We start from the raw sequence: 13,887 nt of genomic DNA on the forward strand, positions 1-13,887 counted from the left end.
CAGGGTTTTTCAAGATTACAGCAGCATAACCCCCCCGCAGAGGTATAAGACCTGAAGACAGGCTGCTGGGGCCCTCTTCCATTTCCTATTTTCTCCATTTCCCATAATGGCATCATGGTGTATTGAGGCTTCCTACTTAATATTGAATTGACTTCTACTCTTCCATCCCCACATCCTCCTCCTGTTGCCGCATCTCAGTACTCCAGACTTCACCACTTGAACTATAAAAAGGTCTCAGAAATCTTTTGACTTGCAGCCCCTACCTGCCTCCATGCTATCTCACTTTGCTCTGACTTCCAAGCAACCATAAATCAACTCGACCATGTTTACTAACCTTGGCTTGGCTTAATGTTAACAAGCAGAATGTCCAAAAACTGTACTGTGATCACCTGAACCTTAAAACCTTACTTGGTAGATCATAAGTTTGCCCCAGATACACACCACTCCATCCTCACATGCTATAATTCCCAGTAAACACTAGTCAGCACAAGTGAGCTAGCTAACGTGTCCCGACCTGCCTCACCTGAGACTCAACTTCTCTACCAGGTGAGCCCAATATTTTAGAACAAGAAAAGAAAGTTAGTTTCACTCCATCTCTAAAACTTCAGGATTTTCTGCCTTACTTTCTAACCTTGCTGTCTTAGTAGAATTTTTGATGCCACAGAATCAAGTAGGAGATAGATGTTCCACTTAATGACTGTCACTAATCTTCAGTGCAAGGGCAAGGCTTCTCAAATCTAAAATTGTACCAGGCAAGCAATTATAAGTCACAGAAATGTAAATCATAGAAGTATAAGCCACAGCCCTGGCCGGTTGGCTCAGCGGTAGAACGTCGGCCTAGCGTGCAGAGGACCCGGGTTCGATTCCCGGCCAGGGCACACAGGAGAAGCGCCCATTTGCTTCTCCACCCCTCCACCGCGCCTTCCTCTCTGTCTCTCTCTCTTCCCCTCCCGCAGCCAAGGCTCCATTGGAGCAAAGATGGCCCGGGCGCTGGGGATGGCTCTGTGGCCTCTGCCTCAGGTGCTAGAGTGGCTCTGGTCGCAACATGGTGACACCCAGGATGGGCAGAGCATCTCCCCCTGGTGGGCAGAGCTTCGCCCGTGGTGGGCGTGCCGGGTGGATCCCGGTCGGGCGCATGCGGGAGTCTGTCTGACTGTCTCTCCCTGTTTCCAGCTTCAGAAAAATGCAAAAAAAAAAAAAAAAGAAGAAGAAGTATAAGCCACAGTTATACACTCCAAGAAGGGGATCTCACTCCCAGAGATATTGGAGACATACATGCATGAGGACAGGAGCAGTTTACTAAAATGGTAGGTAAACTTCTGATACATATTTCTCTGGGGGCTTCTACTTCTTGGACGTTTTCTGGGATCTGGTATTGTAAGGTATTTTCCCCACCGAGGAAGAAGGAAGGGGCCGTATCCACAGAGTGTGGAATAGTGAAGGCTTTATTATGTACAGAGCACTTCCCGCCCTATCAGGTTTCCTGGTCCCGGGGACATGGAGGCCAGGGAAGTCGCATGGAGTGACCCGCGTGGGAGATATTTAAAGGGTCCCATCTAGGGTGGTCGAGCTAATGTGACGTGGTGAAATCTCACTGGCTGACAGACGGTAGCCTTTTTTCCAAAGGGCTCCTGGGAAGTTTTTTTTTGGTGCGCCTGGATGTAGGGCAGTTCTAGCCAAAGTTCCCGGGTCTAGTGTCTCACGTGACCATCCCCCATTGCTGACCACCCCACAGGTATATCCATGTGACCCAATCTTCAGAGGTCCCAGGAGAAGAAGAAATTGGGTGCTGTTGAACACAACAAAGACTGAGAACTGAGCTGATTGATGTACCACTGTCAATGGTCTCCAGGTGGCCAGTAGGTGGTAAAGAACACAAGTGGTAAACAACTGAGGAGCCCCATCAACACTTTGGAAACTGAACTGTCTTTGGATCACAGATCATAGCAAAGTTAGGACTCATGCTTTGGACTTAATCAGATAGCTCATATGCCTTAGCAAAAAAATTCTACATTCTCCAGAGAATAAAACTTAATTCATCTCAGTGATTAAAAAAGAAGTACATTCACATGTTGTGCAGCCATCCCCATGGCTTATTCCCACACATTTCCCTCACCCCAGGGAGACCTGTAAGGCCAGTAGTACGGCCATCACAGCCAGGCATGTGCAGGTTCCCATTAGATTCGGACAGATGGTAAAGAAACTGTGGAGCCAAAAACTGGTGGGCCATTGCTTTATTCTAGCCTCGCACCTGGCAGGCTAGTAAAAACAAACACACAGGGCTCCAAAACTCACTCATTCAGAGCTCACAAAGCTACTGACACATCTGGGTTTTCCTAGAATCACAGGACCCCACCAATCTCAGTCACTTCTGGTTCCCCATCTGCCAACATGGCTTCTTACTCCTCTTTGCACAACTGGCTTCTCCTTCAGCATCCTGTCTTCTTGGCTTTCTTTCTCTTCTCTGCAAAAATGGCCTTCTTCCTCTCCTTTCTCCTTCTCCTTCTCCTTCTTCTTCTCCTTCTCCTTCTCAAAACTTTTTGGCATGAAAACTCCTCCTCCACCAACATTAGCATAACAATGGCCCTTCCTGAGCAGGAAGGTAATTAGCAGTTTCCGTTTGGCAGCACCATTCACGTAGGCAGCAGCCATTTTTTTTTTTTTTTTAATTTTTTTACAGGAACAGAGAGAGAGTCAGAGAGAGGGATAGATAGGGACAGACAGACAGGAACGGAGAGAGATAAGAAGCATCAATTATCAGTTTTTCGTTGCAACACCATAGTTGTTCATTGATTGCTTTCTCATATTTGCCATGACCGCAGGCCTTCAGCATTCTGAGTAAACCCCCGCTCGAGCCAGTGACCCTGGGTCCATGCTAGTGAGCTTTTTGCTCAAGCCAGATAGGCCCGTGCTCAAGCTGGCACCCCGGGGTCTTGAACCTGGTTCCTTCCGCATCCCAGTCCAACGCTCTATCCACTGCGCCACCGCCTGGTCAGGCAGCAGCGGCCATTTTTAACAATAAAAGTGAGCAAACATAAAAAATCATATTTTACAAACTTATTTGACCAACAAGACACCATACATGTTAGCAGTAATAATTCTCGATTCCCTCCCCTCTTCTTATTCCCTGAAACCACTATGTGTGTCTATGAATTTACTTAGTCTGGGCATTTCATATAAGTGGAATTACATAAAATGTAGTCTTTGTAACTGGTTTCTTTCACTTAGCATGTTTTCAAGGTTCATTCAGTACTTTATTCCTCTTTAACCACATAGTATTCTATTGTATGGATATGCCACATTTTGTTTATAAATTTACAGTTGATGGACATTTGAGTGTTGCCACTTTTAGCTGTTATGAATAGTGCTGCTGTAAACAGTCATGTACAACTTTTGTGTGGATGTACGTTTTCATCTAATTCATCAGCACAGTTGTTTTTTTCTTTTTGAAAAGATTTTATTTATTCATTTTAGAGAGGAGAGAGAGAGAGAACATGCCGTGAGCCAGCGCAGCTAGTATTTCTAGTTCCTGAGTGGGAACGGCGTGGAATTAAGAAAACAGCGTTAAAGAAATGAAGTATGGGGTCAGGAGGGCTCTGCAATTTTGCTGATGGCAAGAACAGAGTGTGCTCAAAAACCACTTTCTCATTTATTTATCGAGCAAAGTGGGCCATTAGCAAATCAATGAGATCTCTGATCATATCTCCAAGGCAACCTAAGAATCTTACCAAGTGCAGAAAACCCTCACCATATATAACATCTTAACTTCACACGAAACAGATAGAAGAAACTTGCCTCCAGTCTTTCCGGGGGACATGGAGGGTAGGTTGAGTATAAACAACCCAGCACCACAGCTTAACAGTCTTTTGCAACCTAATCAGGCAAGTGAAGTGGGGGATGGGCAGACTGTCAGCTTACAGCCAGTTACCCCACATCTCTGTGCCCCAAAAATCTAAACTGCAAAAACCCTGTTGGCTTTACGATCCCCAACAAGAAAGAGAGAGAAAGAAGGGAAAAAGAAGGAGGGAGGAGCAAAAAGCATCAACTCTCATATGTACCTTGACCAGGCAAGCCCAGGGTTTTGAACTGGCAACCTCAGGTCAACACTTTATCCACTGCGCCACCACAGGCCAGGCTGTTTTTGTTTTGTTTTGTTTTTATAATTATAACTTTTTTTTAGATGTTATTTATTCATTTTGAGAGAGAGAGAGAGAGAGAGAGAGAGAAAATGGAGGAGGAGCTGGAAGCATCAACTCCCACGTGTGCCTTGACCAGGCAAGCCAGGGTTTTGAACTGGCAACCTCAGCGTTCCGGTGCGACGCTTATCCACTGTGCCACCACAGGTCAGGCCAGGCTGTCTTTCTTTTATCTGTCTTGTTTAATTCCCTTCAAAAATGTTGTATAGTTTTCAGGCTACAAATTTAACCACTTCTTTGGTTAAATTCATAAGAATTTTATTCTTTCTGATGCTATTCTAAATGGTTTCCTTAATTTTATTTTATTTTACTTTATTTTTATTTATTTTTTTACAGAGAGAGAGTCAGAGAGAGGAATAGACAGGGACAGACAGACAGGAACAGAGAGATGAGAAGCATCAATCATTAGTTTTTCGTTGTGTGTTGCAACACCTTAGTTGTTCATTGATTGCTTTCTCATATGTGCCTTGACCACGGGCCTTCAGCAGACCGAGTAACCCCTTGCTCGAGCCAGCGACCTTGGGCTCAAGCTGGTGAACTTTTGCTCAAACCAGATGAGCCCTCGCTCAAGCTGGCGACCTCGGGGTCTCGAACCTGGGTCTTCCACATCCCAGTCTGACGCGCTATTCACTGCGCCACCGCCCGGTCAGGCCTTAATTTTATTTTTGATTCTTCATTGCCAGTCTGTAGTAGAAGAAAACTGATTTTTGTTTGACCTTGTGTTATGCAACCTTGCTGAACTGGCTTATTAGCACTAATATGTTTTCTTTGAGAATACTTTATGGTTTCTACATATAACATAATGTAATCAGTGGAAGAGATATTTTTATTTTTTCTAATCCTATGTGGATAGTTTTTATTTGTTTTCTTTGAACAGAAGTAGTAAAAGAGGACATCCTTGTCTTCTTCCTGATTATAGAGGAAAAGCTTTCAGTCTTTTGTCATCAGTATGCTATCAGCTGTGGTTTTCCACAGACACCCTTTACCAAGTGAGAAAATGCCCTTCTATTTCTAGTTTGATGAGTGTTTCTGTCATGAAAAAGAATTGGGGTTTGTTAAATGCTTTTGCTAAAACTAATGAAATCAGCATGTGGTTTTGTCTATTCTATTAATATTTCATAATACACTGATTTTTGTATGGAAGCCATATTCCTGGAATAAATCCCACTCAGTCATGGTGTTTAATCTATTTTATATGCTGCTGGAATTGATTTGCTAGCATTTGTACTGAAGACTTTTGCATACATATTCATAAAGGATATTGGCCAGTAGTTTTCTTTTATTGTCTTTTTATGGCTTTGGAATCAGAAATACTTCAGTTACAGGATGCATTGGACAGTGTTCTATCCTCTTCTAATTTTTCAAAGTTTTAAAAGAGTTGGCATTTAGTCCTCTTTTTAAAAATGGTAGCCTGACCAGGCGGTGGCGCAGTGGATAGAGCATCAGACTGGGACGCAGAGGACCCAGGTTTCAAACCAAGAGGTCCCTGGCTTGAGCAAAGGCTCATCAGCTTGAGCACAGGGTCCCTGGTTTGAGTGTGGGATCATAGACATGACCCCATGGTCACTGGATTGAGCCCAAACATTGCTAGTTTGAAGCCCAAAATCGCTGGCTTGAGCAAAGGGTCACTCAGTCTGCTGTAGCCCCCTGGTCAAGGCAAATATGAGAAAGCAATCAATGAACAACTAAAGTACTGCAACAAAGAATTGATGCTTCTCATCTCCCTCCCTTCCTGTCTATCTGTCCCTATTGTTAGGATATAGTTGCCGGTGGCTGGTCCACTGGGGAAGGCAAAAGCCTCCTTTCAATTTCTCTTGGCAACAGGCGGGTTAGTATAAACCCCCTACTAGGTGTGACCTGTAGAGAACTCCAGGTCTGGACTGCCTTATCTCATATGAGATAGCTGACAGGTTAAACCTCTTCCCAGTTTATGGGTGGACACCTGAGAGAGCTGAACTGAAAACACAAGGCTGATGTATTTCAAAAGGATTATGTAAAACACTGGGTGCAAGCATGCTGAGATGGACCCAAATGCCATGTTGGCCTAGGGGAGGGTTGCAGTAGGGTATTTATAGTTTAGTTAGCGATCTTGAAAAAAGCAACTGATGTCACTTCCTGTATAGGTACAAAATAATATTCTTCATATGTGGATTAGAGAGGTGCCACAGTTTCTTCAAATTGTTTATTCCCCAGCTCAACTGTCTAAAGGAGGCCTGTGCTAATTTAAAAGGTCCCAGGCCTGCCAGGCAGGCTGAGGCTTCATGCAAGCCAGAGCCCCCTCTTCCCACTGGTTTGCACTGCCCTTGGAATGGTGGTGGGGGGGAGGGGTTGTCCTGATCCCTTAGAAGGCTGCTATCAGAAGGCAGAGCCTCTGGGCCTTTTATTGTGATTTAAACTCCTCTAATTGTGAGGTCTCTTCCCAATGTAAGCTTTTCCTAACTTTTGCAAAGAATAACTTTTTGTTATATTTCAAAGTGAAGGCCAGGGAGCCTTTAAGCGAGAGAATAACAAGCCCATTAACCACAACCTCACTGTGAGGGTGGAAAATGTGCTGCTTTGAGCCTGGCTAAGAAATTACATGAGGGGAATTTTAGTTTTAAAGGGGGCTATGGTTTTTTTTAATTTTTTTTTTATTCCTTTTAGAGAGGAGAGGGAGAGACAGAGAGAGAGAGAGAGAAAGAGAGGAGAGGAGAGGAGAGACAGAGAGAGAGAAGGTGGGGAGGAGCTGGAAGCATCAACTCCCATATGTGCCTTGACCAGGCAAGCCCAGTGTTTCAAACCGGCGACCTCAGCATTTCCAGGTCAACGCTTTATCCACTGCGCCACCACAGGTCAGGCCAAAGGGGGCTATGGTTTTAAAAGCCGCCTTAAACAATCAATGTCCTTACACATATCTGTCCCTCTTTCTGTCTCTCTTGCAAAAAAAGAAAGAAAGAAAGAGAAAAAAAGAAAGAAAATTTGGAAATATGGGGAAAATATCCATAATAACAGCCTAAACTTTCAGTTAAAAATTTCAACATATTTCATTTGTTTATCCCATACAATTGAGTCTATGTATACACAAATGTGTTTTTTTGTTTTGTTTTCTGAGAGAAGCAGGGAGACAGGAACATCAAGCTGTTCTTTTATGTGCCCTCACTAAGTATCAAACTGCCAACCTCTGTACTTTGGGACAAAGCTCCAACCACCCAAGCTATCAGGCCAGCACTTTGCAAATGTAATCTTTTAAAACCTAAATATGTCTTCACCATTGGAAATATTTTATGAAGCTTGTTTCCAACTAAGATTCTAAAATTCAAATTCCAAAAGTAAACATTTTTAAAGATTTGGAAAATACAGATGACCCAGTATCTTAAGACAGTTACTGTTAACATTTTGGTGTATCCTGTTTTGCTATTTAAATATACATTGGGGGGGGCATTCATATAAATGGACATATTTATTTATTTTTATTTTTTTGTATTTTTCTGAAGTTGGAAATGGGGAGGCAGTCAGACAGACTCCCGCATGTGCCCGACCGGATCCACCCGGCACACCCACCAGGGGGCAATGCTCTGCCCATCTGCACGTTGCAACCAGAGCCATTCCAGCACCTGGTCAAGGTGCTGGACCAAGGAGGGCCTTTTATGGAAGTTTGCCAGGACTTTTAGGTTTGTGACATTAGACATTCCGTTGCAATTAGTCATTTGTTGCAAGCCTTGAAACAGACTTACTGGCAGGATTAAAGACATGAAACCTCCAACTTGGACTTGGTGGACAGGTTAAGGACACTACTCTTTTATGGATTCTTGCTGTATTGGCCAAGAGTTTGCTTAAAGGCTTTAATCACTGTAAAAAAAAAAAAATAGAAGACTGGATAAAGAAGATGTGGCACATATACACCATGGTATACTATTCAGCCATAAGAAATGATGACATCGGATCATTTACAACAAAATGGTGGGATCTTGATAACATTATACGGAGTGAACTAAGTAAATCAGAAAAAAACAAGAACTGCTGGATTCTATACATTGGTGGGACATAAAAACGAGACTAAGCCCTGGCCGGTTGGCTCAGCGGTAGAGCATCGGCCTAGCGTGCGGAGGACCCAGGTTCGATTCCCGGCCAGGGCACATAGGAGAAGCGCCCATTTGCTTCTCCACCCCTCCGCCGCGCTTTCCTCTCTGTCTCTCTCTTCCCCTCCCGCAGCCAAGGCTCCATTGGAGCAACGATGGCCCGGGCGCTGGGGTTGGCTCTGTGGCCTCTGCCTCAGGCGCTAGAGTGGCTCTGGTCGCAATATGGCGACGCCCAGGATGGGCAGAGCATCGCCCCCTGGGGGGCAGAGCACCGCCCATGGTGGGCGTGCCGGGTGGATCCCGGTCGGGCGCATGCGGGAGTCTGTCTGACTGTCTCTCCCTGTTTCCAGCTTCAGAAAAAGAAAAAAAAACAACAAAAAAAAACGAGACTAAGAGACATGGACAAGAGTGTGGTGGTTACGGGGGGTGGGGGGAGGGAAGGAGGGAGAGGGGCACAAAGAAAACTAGATAGAAGGTGACGGAGAACAATCTGACTTTGGGTGATGGGTATGCAACATAATTGAATGACAAGATAACCTGGACATGTTTTTTTTTTTTTTTGGACATGTTTTATTTGAATATATGTACCCTGATTTATTGATGTCATCCCATTAAAATTAATAAAAATTTATTTATAAAAAAAAAGACATGAGCCTGATCAGGCGGTGGCGCAGTGGATAGAGCGTCGGACTGGGATGCGGAGGACCCAGGTTCGAAACCCTGAGGTCACCAGCTTAAGCGTGGGCTCATCTGGTTTGAGCAAAGCTCACCAGCTTGGACTCAAGGTTGCTGGCTTGAGCAAAGGGTTACTCGGTCTGCTGTAGCCCCACGGTCAAGGCACATATGGGAAAGCAATCAATGAACAACTAAAGTGTCGCAATGAAAAACTAATGATTGATTCTTCTCACTTCTCCCCGTTCCTGTCTGTCTGTCCCTATCTATACCTCTCTCTGTAAGAAAAAAAACACACAAAAAAAACATGAAACCTAAGACTATCTTATAAAATTGTAAATGTTCGTTTGTTCAAAATCTTAAATCTCTGAAAGTTCTTCACCGATTGTTTTGAAATTTGGACACAACATTGCATTTGAATACGCATGTGTTTTTATATACCTTCTATTATATAGATGTCACACCTGTGACAGGTAAAAACATGCTTTTTTTGAAAAAACATCGCCTTCTGTTGGTCGTAAAAGCAACACACGCTATATTAAATATTTTATGATTCCATTTCAATGTTTCCAATTTACGATCCATTTACGATTTCCAAATTTCCAATTTTATGATTCCATTTCAAAGCTTTGCAATGGCACGAGCCTTGCAGTAAAAAAAAAAAATAATAATGAGCAATGTCGTAGAAGCAACAATCTCGACAGGACCTTGCAACGGTGAAGATGTCCTCATTCCTTGCATTCCTATGATTCCAATGGATATGCCATTTCCATTTAAGAGATTGCAATTCTCAATTCGATTGGCATTTGCAATCACCATCAACAAAGCTCAGGACCAATCTTTAGAATTGTGTGGTTTAGATCTAGACACGGATTGCTTCTCCCATGGACAATTAGATGTTGCATGTTCTAGAGTCAGCAAACCAGACAATCTCTATATCTGCACAGACAATGGAACAACAAAAAATATTGTATATCTACAAGCATTGTAAAATTAAACATATTAGAAACGTGTGCTTTCTCTTTTCTTTCTTTTCCATTTAACCAGACTGAGCCACAGCAACACGTGGCTGGGTACAGCTAGTATGATATATTTAACCAATCGCCTCCAAAGTGTTCCAATTGGAATATGCTCTAAACAGGCCTGAGTACTAAAAAGAACAAATGACCAAAACTTTTGAGGACCCATCAAGTAAAAACTTCATCTAGTGCAGCAATTTTTCAACCTTTTTCATCTCATGGCGCACGCATAAACTAATTACTAAAATTTTATTTTTATTTTATTTTTATTTTTATTATTATTATTTTTGTATTTTTCTGAAGCTGGAAACGGGGAGAGACAGTCAGACAGACTCCCGCATGCGCCCGACCGGGATCCACCCGGCACGCCCACCAGGGGCAAAGCTCTGCCCACCGGGGGCGATGCTCTGCCCCTCCAGGGGGTCGCTCTGTCGGGACCAGAGCCACTCTAGCGCCTGGGGCAGAGGCCAAGGAGCCATCCCCAGCACCTGGGCCATCTTTGCTCCAATGGAGCCTTGGCTGTGGGAGGGGAAGAGAGAGACAGAGAGGAAGGAGAGGGGGAGGGGTGGAGAAGCGGATGGGCGCTTCTCCTGTGTGCCCTGGCCGGGAATCGAACCCGGGACTTCTGCACGCCAGGCCAACGCTCTACCACTGAGCCAACCGGCCAGAGCTTATTATTTTTTTACAGGGACAGAGAGAGAGTCAGAGAGAAGGATAGATAGGGACAGACAGACAGGAATGGAGAGAGATGAGAAGCATCAATCATCAGTTTTTCATTGCAACACTTTAGTTGTTCATTGATTGCTTTCTCATATGTGCCCTGACTGTGGGGCCACAGCAGACCGAGTAACCCCTTACTTGAGCCAGCGACCTTGGGTCCAAGCTGGTGAGCTTTGCTCAAACCAGATGAGCCTGCGTTCAAGCTGGAGACCTCAGGGTCTCGATCCTGGGTCCTCCGCATCCCAGTCCGATGTTCCATCCACTGCGCCACCGCCTGGTCAGGCTAATTACTAAAATTTTATAGCACGCCAAAAAAGTAGATTTATTTTTTTGCCAAACAAAAAAAATTTGGTATGATTTTTGATTAATTCACACAACACTGCTATTACATTTTTTAATTTGACAACTTAAGGGAAAAGAGGTCAATGCTGTTGACTACCTAGTCGGGTGCTGCACCTTTTAATGTTATATCTGGACAGCGAGGAAACAAATGGTTTGCCACACAATTAAGTAGCCAAATTAAGGAGTCTTTATTTTAATGCCAGCGACCACATGAGAACTATAGCTACCAAAATCATGTGGCTCTGAACGAACTCAGGGGTTTGCTTTTAAAGGCATAAAAAAGTGAGGGGAGGGGGTGAACACCTAGCCAAAGCAGGTTTACAGAAGTGAAACAGGCTTTCGGTTATTGTTGGAACAATCTAGGGAGAGTCTTCAGCAAAGCAATTTACAAAAAGCAAAAGAATGTGTTCAGTTATCTCAGCTTTTTTTTTTTTTTTTTTTAACAGAGACAAAGAGTGAGTCAGAGAGAGAGGGATAGATGAGAAGCATCGATCATTAGTTTTCATTGCGTGTTGCAACACCTTAGTTGTTCATTGATTGCCCTCTCATGTGCCTTGACCATGGGTGGGCGAGTAGCCCCTTGCTGGGGCCAGCGACCTTGGGTTCAAGCTGGTGGGCCTTTGCTCAAACCAGATGAGGCTGCGCTCAAGCTGGCGAGCTCGGAGTCTTGAACCTGGGTCTTCTGTATCCCAGTCTGACGCTTTATCCACTGCGCCACCGCCTGGTCAGGCTAGCAGGGCTTTTTACAGAGGTTGTTATGGCAGCATCCTGATGGCTTTCCTGGAATTTAGACTCTAGAGAATATTTATGGACTTTACAGAACATTATGGCTTTACACAACTCTTTTCATTTACTCATCTGCAACTCTTGCAAAACTCATTCTATGGTCTGGGAAATGGTGTTTCTACATTTCATTAATAGTTCTCCCAGCACACTGCTGGAAAGTGCTGGACACCGCACTATCCTGACTTGTTTTCAGGCGGAGGGCTAGACCGTTTTAGCCCGCCCTTCCAGCTCGGCATGCCCAGAGCGGGGAGGGGCGGGGCCATGTACAGACCGGCGCGCGAAATCGGCATGTCGCACAGTGCTTACGCAGCACGCACACGGCCGGCAACGGCGCTGCGTCAAGGCTTTCCGGCGCTCGTCGGCTGAGACAGTGACTCCTCTGGGCCTCACTACTGGCGTCCTGCGACGTAGGAGCGAGGTCCCGGCGCCATGAGGCGCAGCAAGGCGGAGGTGGAGCGGTACATTGCCTCAGTGCAGGGCTTCGATCCGTCGCCCCGAGAGGTGAGCGGGCCCTGGGGGCAGCGGCTTCGGCCCAGGCCCGGCCGCGGTCTCGCGTGGCGCCCGCCAATCCCTGGCATGTTCTGTGGAGATGCCGGCCGGCTCTCGCTGTTCGATGGGCAGCGGCGCGTCCCCGAGTCCGAGTGGGACGAGAAGAGGGGTGAGAGCGGCGGGCGGCCGTCGGTGCCGGCTCTTCCTCTTCCTCCGGCCTCCGCCCGCCTACCTCCTCCCCCGCGGCCCACCCGGTACCGGGCCTCGCCCCGGGGCCTGGGCCCGCCATGTCGGGCGGGGTTTCCTTCGTATCCCGAACAGGCACTTCCGTGGCGGAGGCGGCGCCGGCCTGAGGGCTTTTGCTCCGGGTGTGCTTTGGCGGCTGTGACTCGGACCCTCGTAGGCGGCCCGGGGACCCCGACCGGGGCAGCCGCGTTCGCAGCTGCTTGTCTGACGGATTGCTAAGTGAAACTGGGGAACCCCTGTTTTGAGACGGGTCCTCCGCCCCCCCCCCCCGACTCCTACCACTCTTTGGAAACTTACTTTCCTTTTAAAAATATTAAAACGTAATTTTAGGAATTTTGAACGTCTTACGGGGCTTTGTTACCATGTCTTAAAATTTTTAACCTCTTCAAACCATATACTCAGGGCGTTTCTCCTCTGAAGATAAAGTGCTAGATACATGTTGCCTTCCCCGTGACTTGAACTAATGGTGTGTAGTGTGGGGAGGAGGGTCTGGAGCCGGCGCCTGTGGCTGCAGCAGCTCTGCGGTTTGTAAGCTGCAGGACTTGAGGCAAGTTCAACTTACTTCCTCAGTAGGATGGAGTTGTGGTATTGATAGAGCATGAAGGGAGATCGTGTTAAACATTTATGGCAATGTTTGGAAAAATGTAAGCACTAAAAAGACTTCCTGACCTGTTGTGGGCAAGGGCCTATTACAGTAAAGATAAATGTGGAAGTTTAAAAAAATCCCAAAACTCAGGGACAGTCAGAAACATAGTTTGTATCTTTTAGCATATACTAGGCATGATGTGTTATTTTTGTGCTCCCTACAGCTTTGTGGTTATTGACACCTGGAGAGAGTCAAGATTCTTGTCCAGAAGCCCTGGCAGGGTAGCTCTACCGTTAGAGCAAGGTTCTGATGCCAATGGTTTTGGGTTCAACCCTCAGTCCTGGCACCGACAGGAATCAACCAATGAATGCCTAATAAGTGGAACAACAAATTGATGTTCTGTTGTTCTCCCCCCCAATCAACACACTGAAATCCCGAGGTTTTTCTAAAATAAATGATTTTTCCTGATTACTATTATACTCTTGAAATGTAAGAAACAGTCATAATAACCAAACCTAAAATTTTGCCCCAACCTTCTTTATTTGATACAAAAGCTAGGTAGTTTAAAGAACATTTTAACTTCTGTCTAGATATGTGGTTATTTTAGGGAGCCATGGTCCCTACTAACATGCTTTTCAAAAAGTTGTAACAATTTCAGAGGTACAAAAACTTAATAAGATTCTGATTTAGTCTGACCAGGCGGTGGCGCAGTGGATAGTGTGTCGGACTGGGATGCGGAAGGACCCAGATTCAAGACCCCGAGGTCATCAGCT

General features: G+C 45.4%; 1 protein-coding gene across 2 annotated transcripts in view; it reads left to right on the forward strand.

Moving 5' to 3' along the window:
* Window positions 1-12,124: 12,124 nt before the first annotated feature.
* The window catches only part of LOC136400353 (E3 SUMO-protein ligase RanBP2-like), an 82,496-nt gene continuing 80,733 nt past the window's right edge, over window positions 12,125-13,887 (forward strand). For both annotated transcript variants that reach the window (XM_066376879.1, XM_066376880.1), the window contains exon 1: window positions 12,125-12,294. In XM_066376879.1, the coding sequence (XP_066232976.1) occupies window positions 12,223-12,294 (72 nt within the window). In that variant the 5' untranslated portion in view covers window positions 12,125-12,222. The remainder of the gene's footprint in view (window positions 12,295-13,887) is intronic.

This window comes from Saccopteryx leptura, chromosome 3 (genome assembly GCF_036850995.1).
Source record: "Saccopteryx leptura isolate mSacLep1 chromosome 3, mSacLep1_pri_phased_curated, whole genome shotgun sequence".
Taxonomy (NCBI): domain Eukaryota; kingdom Metazoa; phylum Chordata; class Mammalia; order Chiroptera; family Emballonuridae; genus Saccopteryx; species Saccopteryx leptura.